Source organism: Rhamphochromis longiceps, linkage group LG5, assembly GCF_057381845.1.
Source record: "Rhamphochromis longiceps isolate RC_006_pf linkage group LG5, R_longiceps_female_GT1.1, whole genome shotgun sequence".
Classification (NCBI taxonomy): domain Eukaryota; kingdom Metazoa; phylum Chordata; class Actinopteri; order Cichliformes; family Cichlidae; genus Rhamphochromis; species Rhamphochromis longiceps.
This window is the reverse complement of record NC_140561.1, coordinates 27758509-27780960: the sequence shown is the minus strand read 5'-3', so window position 1 is coordinate 27780960 and position 22452 is coordinate 27758509. Positions and strand designations below refer to the sequence as shown.

Sequence of the window (22452 nt, the reverse complement as noted above, 5' to 3'; positions counted from 1 at the left end):
GGGAGCGACAGACACCATGTCCACTCACTAGTGGGTAAATTAGACAGCATAAAAAGAGCTGCTAACATGGTGTGGACTTTATGTCGCAGTAAACACTGGAATCAAACTGCTTTAGTCATCCGAGAGAACTTCTAAAAATAACTGCCCAAATAAGTTCCCAGAGGGATTCAGAGATGGACTTTGCACCTTAGATACAATGTGTGTATGGAAGCTGCCTAAGTGAGCTCATTTTGACACAAAAGAATCAACTTTCTGCTTCAGTTTCTGGCTTTTAAACAGATTCTTTACTCCCTCATCTGTAGCTCACCAGCACAGCAGTGGACAGTTTACACTGAGCCAGATCTGAACCATGAACCTCTTTCCCATGCTGGATTCTTTTCCTACACATTTGATTAAAAAGGTGTCACTGCTGTAGGCTCCCAGCAGTGCTGAGAGCTGGGTGCGTCTGTTTGCATTTTATCCACCCAAAGTATCTTCACTGAAATTCGAGAAAGGCGCAGTCAGAACGAGGAAGCCTGCACGCAAGTCGCTGCAGCTCAGAACAAGCCTGCTGAACAATCAGTGACTAAGACATCACAAGGTGTCCATCGGCTGAAGTGATTTATGGACCACCGTGAACACTACAGAAATCAGTCAGGTTGTTGCAAAAGCTTCTGAAAGTCTAGTCTAGCCCTAAACACTTTGAAAGGATAACAGACGTGCAACAAGCTGAATGTCTTTGCCTGCTCTTCATGCTTGCTGGGATCTTCATGAATCTCAGACTCTACGGCAGTTTCTCATGGGACTTGTGTGTAATGTATGTGGAACTAAACTTGTATCAAAGAGAAAGAGCCGATAAACTGCTTCAAAACAAACAGCAGCAACTCAAACAATGATTTCAAAAAGTAAAATAAAAGGTTTACAGACTGGTTAGTAAACATGAATGGAAAAAGAAAACCTTTTCACTCTCAGTTTTGCCCTTATACTCAAAATCATGGGTCAATTGTATCTGTGTTCAGAATGTATGTTTGATGTGGATGACTTTCACACGTCAGCAACTTTACACTGAAAGTGTGTGTTGATCTCATTAAATACACACATGGAATGAAAAGGTTTTCCCTGAACATGAACACATTTAACAGGAGGGAAAAACAACAAACATGCTGTTAAAAATTCACTTATCTGAACCTCTCTGGCTTTGCAGAGTATAAATGTGAACTCTAAAGAATGCTGTCATTCTTTAGAGTTCATTATTTTGAGTCTTATAATTTCTGGTAAACTGAGGCTAAATCCAAAATCTTTTAAACCAGCTACACCGGAAGGCTTTGACACGTTTATACCAATGATGGGAGTTGCTTTTGCATGATCTCTCCTACATTTTTAGTTTGTCAAAAATGAAAAGAAAACAGTTTTATCTTTCAATTTTCTGACAGGAAACCACTTTTGTGACTAAGACATTAGTATTTTGCTAATCCAATCCCATTAAGGGTTTTAAAAAAGGATCCACCCCCTTGAAGAAGTCTACTTTTAAATGATAACCAAACATTAGAAATGTAGTTAAATCTTAAGTGCATGTACTTAAAAAGGCTGAATGTAGTCCTGAAAGCGATGTCATCATGAGGCTGCTGCTCACTTCATGCCCAAAATCAAAATCCGAGATGCCAAAAAGCAGCCCTCGTTTCTGTGACATCATTAATACTTACAGTAAAGAGTTTGTTTTTTCTTTAAATCAAAACTGGAGCTTTATCTGTAACCCGAAGAATAAAGTTTGGCTCACAAAACTGATAGTTATTGGTATATAGCACCACAGGGGTCATTACATTGTAGACTATTTAGTGAGCACTGCCTAAAAAGTTTGAGCAAATTCAGTTTAGGATTCTTCTTAAGGGTTATGACCCATGAATCTAGCTGGTTTATATGGTGAGTACTGACATTTTGGAGATGATGACTGCTGATACGTCAAAGCTGGTTTGTAGCTGGGATCAGAAAGGTTCAGGTGAGTGATTTTCAGGTGGGACTCAAACCCAAAAAGTGTTACACAAAAAAAATAAAAATGCATGGACAGTGGTTACAGTGCAGAAGACTGGTTACATCAAGAGTCTACATAACAAGTTTTAAGATTAGGGGTTTTAAGTGATAATGTGAAGGACAAACAGCTGTTACAGTGACAACATTACTATGACGGAGTTCATTAGAACAGTGTAAACTAAAACATTTGAAAAATCAAAAACATTTCAGCTTCTAAATTTTTGATCAGACACGAGATATTGATTCCTTCCTCTAACAACCATCTGTTGATGATTGTGACGCTTTACAGATACACGCTGAGAGAAAGGTTTGCTTCCTTGACGAAGAAAACAAACTCACTAACCCAAACTACAGATATCCTCCCACGTCCAACTGAACACATTTATGAAGGTATACTGAATACCAGATACTTGAATGTAAATGTAATGAGCAATCTACTGAGTTACAGGCTTATCCATGCATCTCAGTTTACCATTTCTTCATGTGAAGTGTTTAATTCTCATAATATTTAAAGTTTTTCTTAAATTTTTTGTTGTACGATGAACCTCTGTGCACCTAAACTAAGAGGTGTACCTCTCCTCGATAGATGTAGTTATGATAATCAGAGGCCTCTTAGTTTTGCAGCTCTCATCTGTACTTTTTACCTTCAGCTCTGACTGAACAACTTCTACTCTCTCTGTCTTAATTAAATGCTCCGACTGAACAACCTTGATGCTTTCTGCCATGGCAAGATGCTCAGATTTGGGCAGGGAATTATCATTTCCTGTAGTAACGGGGTTCTGCGATTGGCTGCTTACCCTGAAGGGGCTTTTGGGGATGCTGACTCCCGCCCAGGACACAGCCACGGTGTGCTTGAGAGAGGAGGTGGGTGTGTAGGAGCAGCTATACAGTCCATCACCTTTGCTCCTCATCTTGACCTCCACAGGAAGCCCCTCTGCGTCCTGACAAACAAACAGGAAGTCAGTTAATCAATAGGACAAAGATGGGTACAAAAAAATATATATTTGAATGAATTAAATGGTATCGTTTTCTCTTGTTATAATGGGAAATCTGATTAAAGTTTCTTTAATTGAAGGATTTGTTATGAAACCATAGGTAACATGAACATCGTTCAATCACATGACAGACAACAGCACCAGGAACTAAGCAGGCAGACAAACTTGACAACCACATCAAGCAAAAGCACATTTCATCCATTTGTTCATTCATTTCCTGGCAGTCTATTCAGCAGGGCTAAGCAGACTCCCACCACCATCTTCAGGGTGACACTGAAGCAGACCCAAAGCAGCAAGTCTTCCCTGGGTCTGATCTCAGGGTTTCACACTTAAAACACCACCACATTGAATTAACAGCTTCAAAAACTGGGTCACCCCATGGCTAAGCAGTTTGAGTGGCAAATGGTCAAAAATGTCTTAACATTTAACTGCACTCACACACTTTGCATGCAACCTGTGAACTTTGATTTAGTTCATCTACATGTAGCTCATAAACCAACATGAACTTCACCATATGATCAAACTATGAGGAACTGGATGCAAAAACGAATTCCACACGTTTATTCCCACAGTCATGTTTGGAAACTTTCTTACAGTAATTAAAAAATATAACTTAAAGGTGAACAAATATTAAGCTAATCTTTGTTTATAATGGTAGGCATTATTGCAAAAAATAAAAAAATAAAAAATAATAATAATAATAATATATCCTTAAAAGTTTGGGGCAGGATTTCTGCTTCTGACCTGAGCTGTGATGTTCAGAGGTCCTTTCCCAGCATGCTCAGCGTTCACAGTGAACTCGGCAGGCTGATTGACGACACAGCCGCTCTTCTCAAGCCCCGGCCCATAAGCCTGGACCTGCAAACGCAAAACAAAAGTCATTCCCCAACTTAAGTGTTCATTGTTCAATTAAAAACACCTGAACATGTGCTCGTGTTTGTTCAGAGTCTCATTGACCTTATCTGGGAAGCTAGTGTTGTTATCAGGGATGATCAAGGCCATGAAGGGGCTGTGTTCGATGTCCTCTTCATCACAGGTCACATGGACGGCATACTCGCCAGGTTCTGTTGGCCAGTAACGAACGTCACATGACCCATCATTTTGGTCCTCGCACTCGATTTTGGCCTGTGAAGGTCCCTCGATGGCAAAACCTGAAGACACAGCAGGTTAGATTAAGTTAGTGAGGGTGTAAAGAACTGCAGGTTGGATACATTCAGTGGTAACATTTCAGGCTCAAAATTGCAACCAGTACTGAAGTGGCAACATCCATCTTTTATATGTAGCGTATGATTTTTAACCCCTTCACTTGTTTTCAAAGCCCAATCCCCCTTTGGGAGAAGGTTTATGGATGTAGTGAAGGAAATTATGATTGGTGAAAAGATTTGATGTCTTCTGCTGGTTCAGCAGCAGCTTGATAAATACAGGTGAACCTGAACCAGGTGTGATCACTCACCCAACACTCCCACATCGGTGCCAATGGACTCCACTACAAAGGTGGCAGGTTTACCCACAATGCCTCCTTCCAAACCTGGACCCCAGGCCCTGATCTGCTGAGGCCCCGCCTCCTGACCAACTGTTACTTCAAATGGACTGGAGAGGGGGAAAAAATAAAAATCAGATCACACAGTCTGCTGCTGTTTTGGTAATGTCACAACATATGCATAAAAACAGCATGGTATGTGTGTGTGCGTGCGTCTAAATACCGCTACACAGTTTGAAATCACCCAAAAGACTGTCAACAAACAAGCCAACCACAGTGCCCCACAGGACTGAAACCCGACACTGCAGTTACAGTGTGTGTGCACAGAGTCTGCTGTTCATGTCTGTTGCTCTCCAAATAAAACTGCCTGTGCGGATTTACAGTTTTTCCCCTTTAAATGTTCCACTTTCCCAGTTTTGTCTTAGCCTTTTGAAACTTATGCCCACCAATGGCACAAACCATGACTATGCTTACTGGGCCAAAGAGGTCACTACAAAAAAAAACACAAAAAAAACAATGTACCTCTACATACTTTTGAGCATCAATCTTAAAGGGCAGGCAGACATCACTTCAGTAGAAAATTCCAAAATTTGGAAGTCTTAAACTGAAATAATGAATAAAAGCACTGCAGTACAGAGGCATTACGTGAAGGCTGAGGTCACCGGACTACCTATGCCTGGGAGTTTTGCCTCTCGGCTCATCCATCTTCTCCACATCTGGACTTACAGACACTGGTGAGATTCAAGATCAGCTATAGTTTATATTCCTTATATAAAGGAGTTTCTTCCTCTGAGCTTAGTTTAGCGAGCTAATGGTGAGTGCCGGATGAAACAAAACAGAAACCTGTTAAAGGGGTTCTCAACTCCCCTGCCCCAAAGATGTGAAGGCTGAGGGAAATTTCTGACCTGTTGTGACCTGTGAAGAGGTCTAGATTTTAAGACTGAACTACACACAGTTCAGTTTTATCCCTCAGATTCATGTACATCTTCTGATATATGTTCTTTGCTTCTCAGAAACCCTACACCATTACTAATATTCACACAAGGAAAGAGGGAAGAAAAAAGAAAGAAAAGCAATCTGCTTCACAGAAAGGTGACAAAAAGAAAACGAGGTCTTGAACATGAGGTCTCCTGAGGCCCCAGGAGACCCAGTCATTCAGATCAGATGAGGTAATGTGCTGAGGTAATGCCGTGAAACACGCAGCATACAAGCTCACCTCTTTGGGATGTGCTGACCTCCCCAGGTGATGGAGACGATGTATTTCCCAGGACTGCTGGGGTGATACTCGTAGGAGAACACCCCATCCTGACTGGAGAGCTGCTTCACTGGCTCCTCGACGCCCTCTGAAACCACACACAGATAATGTGATATGTCTGCACATCGTGGAACGGGACAAACTTGTGTGCTGTAATATGAGGCTATATAAATAAAACCGAGTGAGTAACAAGCTTTTAAATCACAGTTGAAATAGCAATGTGACATTTTGGAAAACAAACATCCAGAAACATACAATAGAAACTGAGCCGGTGGATACATGAAGCCTGGAAGTTATTTGTCTCTAAAGTCACAGACAAAAAAAAAAAAAAAAAAAAAAAGAGAAAAAAAAGTAGATCTATGTGGTGTAATGAGGACTGCAGTACTCTACAAACTGAGGCCTGATTCAAACATTATACTGTTTTCTATCATTCCAATCTTGATTTGACAGTAAATTACAACAAGTCATCTCATCTGGTTCTTATGTGTGATTAAGACCAGACTACCAGCACTCAGAGTTCATCCTCCAACAGAGAAAGCATGAAAGTCCTGACCACACCAGGGGGCTTCATGGTGTGAAGTCACTAAACAGAAAATGGACAAAAACTGCAGTGTCTGTATGAAACTGGGCCAATGAGATTCTGAAGGTGGCTCTTTGTTATTAGGTCTGAGCTTATTTCACTTCTCTTAAAAGCTTCTAAGATATTAACCGCACTCACTCGGTCCTTTGACTGTCACTTTCAGTTCTCCACTGCCAGCGTTCCTGGTGTCCACCTTGATATCACCGACCTGTTTGACCCTCAAACCTGACGGCTGGAGACCTCGACCTGTCGCCCTGCACGCTCCCGGCATGCAGGCTGCCAGTGAAGGAGACAGCACAAGTAAACAGGTGATGACTCTTTCATTTAAAGGATTTAAGCTGTGCAATAGATAAATGGGAAAAACAATGTACTCACCGGGGCCCACGTCCACACTGAAGGGGCTCTTGGGGATTCCAACGCCTCCGAAGGTGATTGTGATTGTGTGCGGGCCACCCTGCGTGGGTCGGTAAGTGCAGCGGTACACGCTGTCGCCTTTATCCTCCATCATCACCTCCACAGTGTTCTGCCGGCCCTGAGGATCTTTGATCATGGCTGTCACGTCTCCTGTACCGGCACCTACAGTGACGATTTTTTAATATCAATGTTGATTCTCCATAAAAACACCACCTCTGTATGTAGAAACATTTTAAAGAGTGATTTTTCTTCTTGTGTCCGACTGCTCTTACCTGCAGTGTAGATGTCAAAGTAAGTTGGTTTGTTGGCGATGTTGCCCACAGGTTCGACTCCTGGGCCTTTCACTGTGACTTTGGAAGCATCTCCAAGCGCTTTATCCACATTCACCTCAAAGGGACTTTTGGGAATCTCTTGGCCCGCAAACAACACAGTGACCTAGAACAATTTAAAAGTAAATATCTAGATTCTGCTTTAAAAAAAATATATATTCATAATAATAATAATAATAATAATAACAACAATAAATAACAATATCATAAAAACAACTCGTGTAATTTTAAAACTTTTCATTACACAGCAATGAGAAAAAAAAACCTGGCATTAATTTTTCCAATAAATCCAAATTAAAAAACTATTTTTACTGGTACTGCATTTTCCAATTAAATTGAATACAACTGTATAAATATGTATAAATTTTCTTTAAAGGTTAATTTCTTAATAAGAAATACATCGAACCACAAATCTTCACTACAGTAAAAAAAGTCCATGTATTTCTGGACTTCTTCACTCAGAGTCGTAGAATAGAAAAACTTGACGTGGTGAAAATTAACACTTTCTAGGTAGGTGACAGTGTTTTCTAATTCCAAAGGTTTGACTAATACACTGCTTTTATCTGCTGGTCGTTTTTCTGTTGTTGAAACATAAGCAAATTAGCGTATTACACAAGTTATAATTCCTAATTAAACATCTGCTGAGAGGAACAATAACCTTTAGGTTTTGTTTTTTTAAATAAATACTTGCCCCACGACACACAGAAAGTGGGTTTCTTCTGTCCTGATTCAATTATAATAACGTGTTCACAGTCAAAACAAAGCCTACCTGGTGGGCTCCCATGACCTGAGGAATGTAGGTGACACTGTACGTCTTCTTGCCCTCGTTAAGCTCCGCATTCAGCTGATCGACACAAATGCAAGTGGATGTCATGCAAGTTTAAGGTAGTTAAAAGGGGGACCAATTAAAAGGAAGTAAAAGTATACACACAGGTCCATGAGTTTAGCGTTTGTGAAGTTAAACAGCTATAAACACAATTTCACTATTTTTTTTTTCCTTAAACTTTGGCTCTTTGGGTTGCCCAGCACAGTCCAAGAACAAAAATGCATATCCATAAAGCAAAATATGTTTATGCCTGTCATTAGATGCTACTCTATAATGCGGAGGTGGATTTTACCTCCTCTCTTGTGCCGTCTGGATGATCCAGGTAGACTGTGACCTGCCCCTGACCCGCGCTGAATGTGTCCACTGTGAAGACAGCAGGTCGCAGCACTCTGTTCCCTGTGGGCTCGATACCTGCAGAGGACGACGGTCAATTCAGGAACTTTAGAGATCAACAAGCGGCACATTTAATCCCAATCAAAACCTTCTGCACACATATTTGAACCACAAACACACAGGATGGATTTACAGTGACATGAGTGATTAAGGGTTCTTCTATGTGCACCGTTTGATTTACAGAGTCCAGCATCAGATTCCATAATGAGTGGGTGTACATTTACTAATCTGGACGTACTGTGTTTTAATTGAATTTCACATTGTCACAAACGGGTCTCCGTACTTTTCCCTTTCAAATTGTCCTTATTAACATGCTCTCGCTAGTTCATCTCTGACCACAGATTAAAAGCTCAGCTGAAAGCATTCAAATACTGCAATTTTCAAATTCTAGACAAGAATCCTGTGAGGGAGCAGCTGCTGCAGCACACAGACTGCTCCTGACATAATTATTCATTTTATTATTTTATAAATATTTAAATCTTTTGTCCTTTTGTTTTTCTAGCACAAGCCGTCAGTCTGTAGCTGCTGTGGGTGTGTTGGTGTCTGTGTTGCCTTGTTATTAATTTCCTGGTATTTCCTCCTCACTTACAGTCCAAGTTAAAGAACAAATGTTGACCTCACCACCTTGTGTTTGTGTGGAGCAGATGTGAGTGCAGCCCATTGTTTAGATTATAGCTGCTTGTTTCCTCGCAGCGTGTCAAGTGCTCAAACACAGTGAGAAAAACAAATTACTGAATCGGTAACCAGATGAACTCGAGTGTTTTCAGAAGTGTTAAAATCTTTATTTTGTGTTGCAAGTTTGTGCGCGTACCCGGTCCGTATGCGCGGGCCTTCTTGGGGTTGAGTTTGGGTTTGAGTGGAGCTCCAGGCTTCAGTTTGGCTTTGGGGAACTGGGACAGGTAGGTCATCACCGACTGTTCGTCTGCACTGGGGTCGATGATTTCCTCTGGAGCGATCACCTGCAATCGCACAAACCGTTTACAGCTGGTCCAAAATAAATAAACCCGACTGTCCCTAGAAGTCAGAACTTGGCTCTCAGTGTGAAGGCAGCTTTCCCTGAGCACTCTGGTTTGGTAAACAGGAAAGCAGAGTCTGAGAGTGTGTGTTTATTTCTACCACCACACATCTCACATTAACATCTCCTGTTCTGTTTAGTTCTTGAGGATGTCATTCACATGTGGTTATCTGATGATGACCAACAGGATTTGTTTGTTTTTTCCCTGCTCAGACACAAGACTGCCATTAAAAGCTGAGAAACTCTGCGCCATCTTCATAATTATGGCAATTTAACTGAAATAAACAAAATGAATTACATTTGATATTTCCTATCGCAAGATAAACTGATACACATAACTCTGACAGATTGCCATTTCCACGTTAATCTGCAGTCATCTCTACATGATATGGTAGCTTCAGGATACGATCTTTTACCAAGTAATCAGTCAGAATCTGAAACTGCGCAGCAACCACACAGGCAGTCAAACTAGATACAAAGGAAAAAGCTAATAGACGAACGAGATTTTGACAAGGCGATAATCTGTTGTTGGTTTCACATTTCCTTCCAATTACGAACCATTTATGCATCAGAGCAGTAATGAGATCCAATGCTGGCGCTGCATGAGGAGATGTCACTTTTTTTTAGCCCAAATTTATTGAGCTGGCTTCATTTCAGGCATCTCTACAGATGAGTTCAGTTCATTCACACCAAACTGGGAAAGCCATTTTCTTCTGCGCCAGGCCTTGTTCATGAGGGCATTGTCATGTGGAAACAGGAAGGGGGGGGGGGGGGGCTTTACTGCACCAAGGTTTGATGCATGCTGTTAAAAATATAATGAAGCATTAATATTTCCTTTCATTGGAACCAAGAGTCACTATCCTGGAAAATGGAGCTCATTGTTTGGAGCGTGTGTGTAAACAGGGTGTACACACAGTGTATGCTGAATAAACACACACACACACACACACACACACACACACACACACACACACACAACCAATGGTGGATGCATAAATTAAACATGGGCAATGTTTCAAGTAATGACATCAGTGTGTAGAAGTAACCTCTGTCAAAACCTCAAGTTTCATGCTGTTTTTTTTCTACTCTTGGATCTGTAAGATGTCATGAGGAAGAGGCAGACACCTGCAGCCAATCAGAAGAAGAGCACCAACATAGGACACGTAAAGATTATTTTGGACAGAATGATTCAAAGCTATTCTAGTAGCTTTAAAACAGATTAAGGAAAACTCAGCAGTTTTAGTGAGGAGTCAAGTTCATGGAAAACAATTCGGACTTGTTTATGGGGAAAATGTCCCAATGTTTAAAGTATGAAGCCTGAACTTTTGGTTCACAGGGGTTACTTTTACACCCCTTGCATCATAATTTGAAACGCTGATCTAATGGGGTTTGCTCACATTAAATATGCGACTACTTCATCTATCGAAATGCAAACAGACTACTTTGGTCTGATATTCTGGCTCAGTCGCTTCAGACACAGAAGCATTAGTGATGACTTCAGGTGGAAATGTGGATGTGAATGAACTCTGACGCCGTGAGTCTTTGGGTTTTCGTTTACTCTCTAAAGAAGACTTCTGTTTGAGTGTCAGCTGACTGGAGGTGAAACAGGAAACACATCAAGCATCAACCATTTTCTTTCCTTAAGATTAAAAATGAGGCTGCAGAGAGAAAAGTATTTTGTTATCCTCAAACAAACATCTAAAGCACCAAGTACCCACTTCCAAAAAGATGAAGACACTTTCCTAATCACTTCCTGTGAAGTTTCTTCATTACAGAAATGTTACAGCTGTTAAACTCTAGGCTTGCATTGCCTCAACCTCAGACAAGCTTGTGTTGAAAAATGAAAAAGCTTCCTGTGTTGCAGAAAAAAAATCAGGAAAATAATAATCTGATCATGTTCTTGACCTCTGACCTCTGGCAGCAGCTCACAGAACAGCAGATTCTGCCTTAATTGGGCTGCGTGACACAAAATGCATGGCGTTGTAAGAACTGCAGCCATTGTGATCTGCTTGTTTACACTAAAAGCCTCTCTTGCATTCCTCACACTTGGATGCTAAAGCAAGCAAAGCGTTTGACTTGAAAAGCCAACTAAAGCTAGAAAACAAAGTAACAGTGAGTGTCTGAGGTGGAGACAAAAGTTCTGGCACTAAATGACGTCACCTGAATTTTTAATGTCACTGAAAATGCTTTAAAGGTTAATTTAAAGGTCAGAGCAGTGACGGCAAACAATGGAGGGAAAACCAACCTGCGGGATGCCCAGCCAGTCATCAGCCAGCTGCATGGCTTCGGTGGCATTCTCCACTGGTCTGACTGGATCCCAGGTCTCCCAGTCTGGACACAGGCCTGCAAACAACAGAAACAAAACAATTAGTTTACAAAGAGTTGGGCTTGTATTAGCAACACTTACATGTTGTACACAATAAGATAAAACTCATTATTCTTTGTTTAAAAAGTAATCTAAAAGACAGTGTTTATAATTCTGATGTTTTCAGTTTGGCATTTTTAGGAATCTCATACATAAACATGGAGCCTGGCTTTCACTTCGATTTCACACACAGGGTAAGTAAAAATACCAGTGTGGTTAAACTCCAAAGGAAACACACCCATGCTGTGAGAAAGCCGCTCTTACAGGCTTGCTGCATGCCAAATAGTTCCAGCTTCACCCAAAAATGCCATCTGACGATACAGTGTAATTAATTTTTGCTAATGAAGTTTGTTACGGTAAACTTCCTGCACAGCCTGGAACAACAAGGCGTACCTGGTGCACAGCTGTCCACCAGTGCTCCCAGTACTTTGCCGTCCCTCCAGTCCTGGCTGAAGTTGGTGATTGGTAGATCGGGGACTTTGTGTTGGATCCAGCCCAGCAGACGCTGCTTGGGTGTCTTTGACTCTGCCTGAATACAAAAGCACATTGCAGTTAGAAAGCTCCTGAAGAAGATAGCTTTCCATTTACAGCCACAAAAACAAGTGATTTTTAAAAACCAAACCACGAGCTGGACGTTACCTCTTCATCCTCGCCTTCCCAGACTGGCATGGAGATGGAGTAGTGTAGGATCAGAGTCCAGACCAGACCCAGGATCAGTTTCAGGTTCCCATCTACAATGGCTTTAGAGTCTGAAAGAAAAAGGCAGACCTCAGGTCAGATTCAGATCAGTTATTTGCCCCCCTCCTTTAAGATGTCACCAAGCACCACAATCCCATAAAAAGGTTCATCTCCGTCCGTCACATCCCTCCGTTTGTCCTTTTATTAAATGTTTATTGGCTCATTTTCCCCCCCTTTAGTGAGGTTTCGTGATTGGTACAGTTTGTTAGCAGGATTACAAAGTTATGGATGCAATTACGAGAAGAAGTTACCACAGTGAGGCTTGGATGGACTTAAAATTAACTGGAGAGGAAACAAATCATGATCCAGGAATTTCTGTAAGGATAATTTAACACCGTAAGCCGGGACACATTTAATCCCATCTTCACACAAATATCACACACTGATCTGGGTCCAGATCCAGATCCTACTGTCGTTAACCTCCAACTACCAACATTCATATTTACAACGTGTCCCACTTTCCTCTGCTGCCACACAGGACTGGATATTTCACGCTGCAGAATTCATTTCACAGAACTGTGCAACACTGAGCTTAGCTGCAGATCTGAAGTGCAAGCCAGCAACAAACCTGCTCCTGACTTTGTGGCTGTAAACCTTTTTAGCTCACAGTCTGAACAAAGCGCTGCTGGGTAACATTTCACATCAACCAGACCTTACTGTACCAGCTGGTACCACACAGCAACATGAGTTCATCTTCAGCTGCTGCACACAGAGTTCAGACCACAGCAGATAAAATCATTTTATTCAGAGTCTCTCATAACAGCAGCAAGTTGTTAAAGCAAGCGTGTGATATTTAAATGAAGGTTATATTTAAGTAAAAGGAACATGTTGGAGAAGACATGTTTATAATGGTGTATACATTTATAGTTAAAGCAAATGTAATTAATATTTTAAAAAGTATTGGACTAAACATCTTTAAAGAGTGTTTTATAGTTTGAGGTCAAACCTTTTGCCCATCATACTTTCCAGCCTCTCAAAGAAAGCCATATTATGGTAAAGCTCAGGCTTAGACTGCTCTAGAAACAGTTTCAGACTTTGTCTTTGAGTACTGGATCTGTGTGATGTCACTGAGAGTCCCCATTCCTAATATGCTCATCTAATCCAGCTGCTGCTCAACTCTGTTTGAGAGGTGACATTGGCTTAGATGGAGAGGAGGAAAAAACAACAACATTTGGTTTCAGACTGAAGATGAACCGATATTGATAAAGATCATTTTGACTCATACAAAGCCACTAGCAGAGATAATCAGAAAAACTTGTTCTAATGAGTAACTGCTTATAATCCCATTAAAACATCTGATATCAGGCTCTTTTGAAGCAGAGCTGCACGAGGCCGCAGTCTACCTCTGCGAAACGACTTGTTTAATTTTATCCACGCCTTATAAATGGCCTGTGTTGGCGTTTTAATGCGAGCTGTTGACACAGTCGCGACACAGCTTATATCCGCTAAACACGCCACCACAGAGTGTGGGAAATCCTGTGATCCACCCCGTGAAACTTCAGCTCCGCTCCACCGCCAGCAGGACAGCTGTAGTCCCAACATGTTGCGACAGCTCAGGTTTAGGTGGAGCTTTGCAGAGCTGCCGCCTCGCCCAGTGACAACATTTGACTGTGTGCATTGCGACATCCTGCTTTCTACATTTTTTAAAAAAAATTATTATCTCCCTTTTGTGTCCTTTAGCCCTCTTTTCCTGTTTCTCATTGTTCAAACTACATTTGCTTTTCCTCCATCCATCTCACTCTCCCCACCTGCATGAATTATTAACATACAGCTTCTTATCTATGGTTTCTCCCTTTCTTCCCTTCTTTCCCACTCAGACTGTAATGCCACACCTTTAAGTATGTGTGTCACTACGAACTGCAAACACTTTGCCAGTGAACTTTACCCCCAACTCACATATCCACCCAGCTTACTAACGGTTTAATCACACCAGCTGTGACACTTTCTGCATTAAGAATTTGTGAGTAACAAAGTGTTACATCAATGCATGAGAAATGCATGATTCACAGATCAAGACCATCCTTTTCTCTCCCACAGCGAGCTTTTGCACAGCCCCTCAGCTCATGAAAGTTGCCATTTAAGGCAGCTTTTGTCTGATTGGCTGTCTCTGACAATTAGAAGGTTTGTACAGAGGTGTGTACATGACCATATAATGACATCCCTACTTTATGATCAGATTCAGAGCAAAGACTAGAAATCAAACTGTCTGGATCAGAGGGACTTTTTAAAATTGTGCATGTTTCCTGTGTTTATATGGAATCGTGACCATGTGTAATGCAACGATCCACTGAACATAAACATTAAACTTCACGTTAAAATTGTGAGACAACAGATGATAGAGTTCGATTTGTGCAAATGAGACAAAGCTACCAGACGAAAACTGTTTTTCCCTCGAGACTGAGCGTTGAGTGTTTCGAGTTTGTGTACTGTGAGGTAAAAACTACCACTTTTGTCAATGAGTCTGGCGAAGTGGAACAGCTTATCTTTTGTCAGAACCAGTTCAAAGAAAAGCCAATGAGGAACCTTGAATCCATCTCAAGGCCAACAGATAGCAATAGCTGTAGTTCCAAAAACACTTCTTTTCCTAAAGAAGGGCACTGAAAACCAGCTTCTACACCTCTGTAGTAATTTTCCTGCTGAATTTATGGGCTCACTACTTATTTTGGACCATACCGAATAAACAGTTCGTAATAATCTTCATACCTCATTTCAAACTGGAGGACTAGCTGTAGTGTTAAACTCTACACTCATTTTTAGGATGTAGGTTGGCTGAACCTCTGCTCCAACACTTCACATCAGGCTGGGAACTAAACACCGTGTGTGCGCCGTTGTCGACACAGTTTTGTGGGTAACGAGGCTATCACCATGGTACCCCCATTGTTCATATAAAGGTCGAGAGTAGCAGAAAGACTGGAGGGCTTGGGGGGGGTTTAAAAAGCAGCCAGTTAAAACGATGACGGAAGGAGCAGAGACAATAAACCCGAGGACCGTTTGTGGCATCTCCAGAGTTCAGCTCGTGTGAGTGCCACAGAGAGCAGGTTACAGACGGCTTTAACCGCTCTAATAATCTGCTGCATTGTTCCCTGCCGGTTAAAGTCTGAGCCCTCCTTTCCCTCCCTCGTGACAGACTCCAAGGTAGCGCTGAGGAGAAGACATTACTCCAGCAGCCAGCTACAAGTCTTCAGCTAATATTTCAAAACAGCAAGAGAAACTCATTATAAACCCTGATGTAACGTTCTGGGTTTGGTCCAAAGAACAAAGCCATAAATACTCCAGCAGCAGCAGCTTGCCAACTGAAACGCACACCTGGGCAGGTAAAGCCAAATTTTCTCACCAGTTCTTCATTTCAAGAAATGACTGAAGTTGTTAACTGTGGCAATGATTTGACTCCATCCAGCCCACAAACCAAGAAATATGAGTCATTTTGCAGTGGTTTTCATACAATGGATAAAGAGATTATAGCAGGATCAAAACAGTTCTGCATGACCCGACCTACAAACCTGTATATCAGAGCCCATTTGGCCTTTTTATTATCTGTACCAATCACACTCCAAACCCAATCCTCTGTTTTGCTCGACACTACTTTACCCTACTCGACAACAAATGTTTGTAACTACATAAAGTCCCGATGCAAACCTCGTCCTCGTCACACCTACATACAGAATCTGCCGTTAAAACAAAACAAAAAAAAAACCAAACTATTAAAAGAGCTGACATTTTTAGGCTTGAAACTGGCCAAGACAGAAAACAAAAGCTGCACTCAAAAGAAACTAAATTTAAATCTACAGCAGCATTATTTTGGACCAAAGTCAAACTTAAGACTTTGTTTTTTTAAATAGATGTGACCGGTAATTCTGTGCATGCGGTTTATGTCCCAGTGACCAGCAAGTTCATTCAGATAGTTCTTCAATATAACGGACCGTATAAACTGTTTTTTTTTTTTTTTCTTTTCAAGCCAGCTGCTGATATTTGAGACTCTTCTAGAACGACTGCCTTCTCTCCCATGCACAGGTCCCGACTTTGGTGTCACATTATCTACAATCAAAACTGAAACTGCATGACTGCATTAAGTCATGGGAAATATTTTCTCTTCAGTCAAATCCACTTCTGTGATTATCTACAGTTTAAAATACTTTTTTTTTTTTTAAACCCCTTAAACAATATTTTAAATAGTAAATTGAACCCATCTCCCTTCTTGTACCCGTCCCTTACACCATGTGTAGAGCAGGTGAGTGCACTCAGTATTCACAGCTAACATGCCGTAACCATTAAAGGTTGACACGAGAGGTCTGCCTCAACTCCTGCGCCCCCAGCGATAAGAGACCACTGCAGTCGCCACCTCTTTTATTCTGAGATTCATCCATCCACAGCTCCATTCACAAAGTGGCTCACATTTAATACAGCCCGGATCTGCATCACATAAACAATGTTTTAGCCTCTCGGCAAGATGCTCTTCCTGCCCATACCTGCTGATTTGACCAGCTGCTATGGAGACAAAACAATATCAACACAACAAGGACAGGACTGGAGAAGCAAGTACTGGGATAGTTTGAGTTTGCATAAGGACAGACAAAGAAACGTGGAATTTTTTCCTTTTCATGAAGAGAAATAGAAAGCAAGAGAAGGACTGTGATAGCATAAAGGTGAACTGAACGAAACTAAATGCCTTTCTTATCTGTGAGTCAAACCTGGACTCTTACAGAAAGTTGCATAATGAGCCCTGAGCGCTTAAGCTGAACTAATCAACCTACTTGCTGACCTAGAACTCCAGAAAATCCTCATCTCACACCCAAGTTACAGACAGGATGGAGAAGTAAACAAAACGTTTACACATAAGAGCCACAATCAAACCCTGAGATCTCTCCATAACTGATTCAGGTTTCCTAACAAAGTAATGTGATGACCAAAGCTATCCCACCTCTACCTATAAAGCTCAGTGCCAGGTACAACAAGTAATTAAATGCAGGTATGGAGAAAAAAAACAAAAACCATTACTACCAAGTCAATTTGGTTACATTTTGTCGCCACAAAAGTTCTGATCTATTTAAATGACTCTATACTCATGACCAAGTTGTCTCCCTTCTAGGATTGCAGCAGGTATTTAAGCTTTCATCCTCACATTTCGCATAATAAAATGTCTGACTTGTAGTGAAACACGACTCATGTCTCAATACGAGTAGAAGCTCCATCATGCTTCTTTGGATAGCCTCAGCAACATCAATTCATTTACTGAAGAGGAGCTGTGTCCCAACTTCAATAATGGACAGTCCAGGATTAAAGTCTTTCGATAGACAGGAAGAACTGGGCACTGCGTTCACTGATGGAGTGGAAAACCTAAACGCCGATACAGTTCAAATCCAGAGATTTCACTTTTCTCCCATTAGACTCCGTAATAGATTCAACTGTATTTTACTGCTCTGTGTGGAGGCTTCAGTGGGGCAAAGAATGGTCCCAACAGTTCTTCCAGTGTAACAGATCAGCTTGTCTGGGGCACTGATTCAATTTTCACCAAGCCTTTTAATAGAGTCTCCCCTTTGCCCATCTGCTGTGGTGAATTAAGGAATGTCAAAGATCACAAGCACAGAGCATCTCCACTACGAACAAGTACGACTGCTACAGTCCTGGAAATCTGAGACAACAGACATCTGAGAGGTGGCTGAAAAATGAGGAAATGTCCTACGATTAGACAAAAATCAGACACACCATGTCAAACAAAGACCGTTGCACCATGGCAACCAATCAACAGTCCGATCAAAAAGTTTAACCGTCTAACAGATATTAAAATGTGGATAGCTTGTACATCTTAGTGTTCTTGCATGTTGTACTTAAACTAAACATTAAACCTCCACCCCCAGCATTTTGAGCCAACTTCTTTTAATGACTTCAATTTAGGAAATATTCACACAGCTTCAAAGAGGTAGGGAGACATGATAGTTTCAATAAAACCATCAGTTTTAGGTCTACAAAGGAAGCAGAGCATCTGTTTTCTGATAATTCACTTAAGAAAATCACTACAATACAAACTTAAGGGTCATATCACGTTGGACAGCTGACCGCTCAAAACAAGTCCTTTCATATGAAAAGTCACCATAAACCTACGTTGTGATACCAGGCTCTTCCAGCTTTGTATAACTCAAATGCGCTGCGGTTGTTAAAATAAATAAAATTTGTCATAAGCAGAGGTCACTGCAGTTCACTTTCTTTCTAAGCATCTCGCCCTCAGAGGCACGGCTGCTGCACCGCTTACAGCTGTTCCTTTGCACGATGACTTGCAGACACACATGTTCAGCTTCCTACCCAATAATTTACCGCTCAACAGTAGAGAACAGTCTATGCCTAAAGCAGATCATCACACTGATCTCAGCCAACCACACCCCGCCTAAAACATTCACCTGGATGTCCAACACCGTAAGGACTGAACACTGAAACGGCAAATTCCTGTAAATATAATTTAAACCAAATCTTTTAAACCTGGGGCTCTTACAGGGTGACCTACAGGATGTCTGAGCAGTTTTCTGATGTTTTTGATCATTCAAGACAAGCTAAATTTTCAGTTTGAGTCAATTAAACGCTACTAGCCCACAGTCTCACAACAGTCCTGATTCTTCCTTTGGTGGAAGTCTAAAATCTCTTCAGTTGGTGCCAACATGCACGAAGACGCACGGAAGCAGCAACGATTTTAACGATGTCATGCGGTGAGATAACGGCAGAAAATCAAGAGAAATAGCCTGAAGACCAGTGGATGTGTTCAATTTCCTTTTCACCAACACACTGGCCTCAGAATTATAAACTCCAGCTTCAAACCATTTCAAACTTGTGCTTTGAGATTCACCACAGTAAACAATACGACAAAACTTGTTAACCAATTTTATCATTTCCACTTTTCTTGCTGTGGTTAGAGGCCACATGCCTGCTGTTAAATATTACATTGGGTTTTACTTTGTGCTTCAGTAAGACAGAGGGGTGCTATTGTGGCAAATGTCTGCCAACACCCAAGAAGAAATTGTTAAGAGTACTTTATTACCCAAATACTCAATCATACATTTGTTAATATAGTGTTTGGGGTTCCTCTATAGACTTGTTGAAATCAGTATTTCCAAAGAGTCGAAAGTCTCCAAATATCTTTCAGCATTAGTTGAATTAAACCTACCCCAGCCTGTCAGGGAGTGACTGAGGTTATTACAAGGGGCATGAGCTGTGCCAACCAGACACTGCAAGGACCCATGTTGAAAGCGAAGTGAACGAATATGTTTTAACACAGATTTTAAAAGGAACCATTTTTATGGCAGGTTGCAACATCAGCAAAAAGACAAAAAAGTAAATTTAGGTGGAAAAATAAATTTGAAATTTGGTGGCAAAAGTAAAAGTTTGGGTGGAACTGGACAAAGGATACCTGCAGTGGTAAACAGGATGTGGAGCTACCGCGTGTGTGGTTTGACCTCTGCTGCACAGATTCCTGAGCGGTGAGATCATCAACTCCATCGCCCACCCCCCACCCATCCATCTACCAAGCCTGTAAATCACCCTCCACCCTGCTGAGGACCAATGGATGGTGGTAGAGGAACAAAAAGCCACACACACACACACACACAGTATACATCTGAGCTTCAGTTTAAAATAACTATAAACACACACTCAGCAGGAAGCCTCTGCTGCTGTCAGATCGATTATTAACACATAATTCACACAACACACTGCCGGGAAACATGACACACGCAAACAAAGACACAAAGATGCATGACATTCCTCTGTGCTGAGAAACGGACGACACGTTCAGCGATAACGACCGTCATTCACAGGGTTTGGTTTGGGGGTGGATGTGGTTGAAATCAGGGTTGCAATAATAATTCCTGAGCAAAAATGTGTGCAAATGTACATAAAATAGTCTTAAAGTCTTCATTTTTGTAGAAACAAAGTCGTTTTAGGGGCTAAAGTTAAACCCAAACAAACTCCAATCACCACATCGTGGTGGTCAGCTGCAGTCACGATCCTGGAGCCACATCAATGACGATCCCACAGATGAACGTTTAAAATATAAAAGATTTTGATTGTTTTATTGTAATCAAGCGTTGTTTGCAGAATAAAATAAAATAGTTGGAACCACTTTTTCAAAAAAAAAAAAAAAAATGCATTAAAAATAAGCCTTTTTCTCCGCAGACATATCTACGAAGTAGCAGAGATGAGTAAAACCTTTAGCAGATGTTTATAAAAATTAGTTTTTAGGTCTCCAGTGGGGGTTTAGTGAGCTTTAAAATGACTAGAAATCAGTTTTCAACTTCCACTGCTAGACATCAGGTCGGCGCTCCCAAACTGGGGCACCCATTGATGACATCACCGCATGATGCATTGGTGTAATAAGAGTGGCGCCTAATAGGAGTCACATGAATCATGCACCAGCAGCTCAGAAGGGGTGATCCCAGCAACAAAATCCAGATTACAGGCAGAGAGAAGAAAGCAAGAGGCTTTTAATGTCTTTGATTTGGGTAATGAGCGGTGAGCAGGATACAGAGTCTGTGTCATTCTGTCTCTCTCTCCGTCTTTAATCTGGTTTTGGTTGGGCACAAACAGCTGCACAGACACAGATCAAAGACTAAGTTTGCTCCATGTTCTAGAGAGTCGTTCACAGGGATTCCGAGTGAATGAACCAAATGATGAAAACTGGATAGCGTCCAGCGTCTGCAGGGAGTTTACCAAGCAGCAGAAATGCAAGAGCTTGTGCACCACAAACAATAACAGGCCTAAAACTGAGCTTTGTGGGACACCGCAAGCATGATGTGCAACACAGCAAACAACAAGTATGATATGGACAAAGAGCAGAAGAAATCTGAAGGTCAGAGGAGCCACAAGAGAGCTCACTAACCAGCGCAGAGCTGCCCTGTCATTAACACACAAACATCTGGCATGACGTCTGCATGCATAAACAAGACGCACACTGACAAACACACTGCAGCGTTTAGCCCTGCATGACCTCACCCTGCTGGTTCCCAGGCAATGATGTCATCACAACCAGACCTGCCATGTGGTGAGGAAGAAGAGGTTGATCGAGAAGAGAAGAGAAAAAAGGGAAAAGGGGAGAAAACTGGAAAAGAGTTAAAGTGGACATGCAGCCACAAGCTCGCACACAAAGACGAAAGCAGCTGAAGGTTCAAAAGCTCCTTGAAGGGTTTGACAAAACCCTCAGGTGATGGTTGTGGAGGTTCAGACTATGTAACAAGTCCAAATATAAGAACGCACTTTTGTGCAGCTGTGCTTCATTTTCCACTTCGATGGATTACAGCTTGTGTGACAGAACTGGTGATGAACATCAATTAAAATAAAGTCAGTAATAGAAATGAGTCAGTTAAACTACCGAGTACACCAACACAAAGTCCACTGGAGTGCACTGGACAAACCTGTCATTACCTCATATGTATTAAATAACTTGAGACCATTTGTCTTAAAATTTAAAAAAAAAAAAAAAATCCACCCCAGCCCAACATTACTCTACAGAAATGATCAACTTATTCACAGTTTCTGAAGTTAAGGCAGCCTAAAAACAGCCAAATCCTTTAAAACTCAGATAGGAAAATAACTAAAACCAGACTTGTTTAGTGACTGGATCATTTATTTATTTATTTTTTTTAATATATAGAAAAACAGGAGGAAGAAGAAGATGGGCAAAAGATTAAAAGATGAAGAAATGGAGTGAGTAAGACGAGAAGCATTTGGGATATTTGCAGCTGAGCCAGGCTGCAGGAGGTTCACCGCAGTGATCATCAGTGAACAATCCTCAGTAAACCATCACAACCCCCCCCCCCCCCCCCCCACACACACACACACACACACACCTCTCAAATTAAACCTACAACTAAATCTAAAACACGCACTGAACTCAGTCTGCCTGCATGTGCATCTGTGTTTTCAGACCCAGCAGTGTATCGTCTTCCTGTCATTGTGATAGTCATCATTAACTAAATATTTGGCACACAGTGGCTGCGCTAAACTCTGCGTCATGTCTGCTGCCACTACACCCAGACAAAAGATCACACTTCCTGCATCAAAAACAGCTCAGCACC

General features: G+C 41.4%; 1 protein-coding gene across 5 annotated transcripts in view; it reads right to left on the bottom strand.

The window, feature by feature from the left end:
* flnba (filamin B a) overlaps positions 1-22452 on the bottom strand; it is a 62600-nt gene that overhangs the window by 24072 nt on the left and 16076 nt on the right. For 3 of the 5 annotated variants that reach the window (XM_085407067.1, XM_085407069.1, XM_085407070.1), the window contains exons 2-14: positions 12299-12408; positions 12053-12188; positions 11540-11637; positions 9091-9238; positions 8179-8297; positions 7830-7904; positions 7004-7166; positions 6456-6893; positions 5699-5825; positions 4456-4592; positions 3960-4153; positions 3747-3860; positions 2805-2948 (exon numbers count right to left, since the gene is read on the bottom strand). In XM_085407067.1, coding sequence (XP_085263193.1) covers positions 2805-2948; positions 3747-3860; positions 3960-4153; positions 4456-4592; positions 5699-5825; positions 6456-6893; positions 7004-7166; positions 7830-7904; positions 8179-8297; positions 9091-9238; positions 11540-11637; positions 12053-12188; positions 12299-12408 — 2003 coding nt within the window. The remainder of the gene's footprint in view (positions 1-2804; positions 2949-3746; positions 3861-3959; positions 4154-4455; positions 4593-5698; positions 5826-6455; positions 6894-7003; positions 7167-7829; positions 7905-8178; positions 8298-9090; positions 9239-11539; positions 11638-12052; positions 12189-12298; positions 12409-22452) is intronic. The other 2 variants (XM_085407071.1, XM_085407072.1) reach the window with 1 other exon arrangement.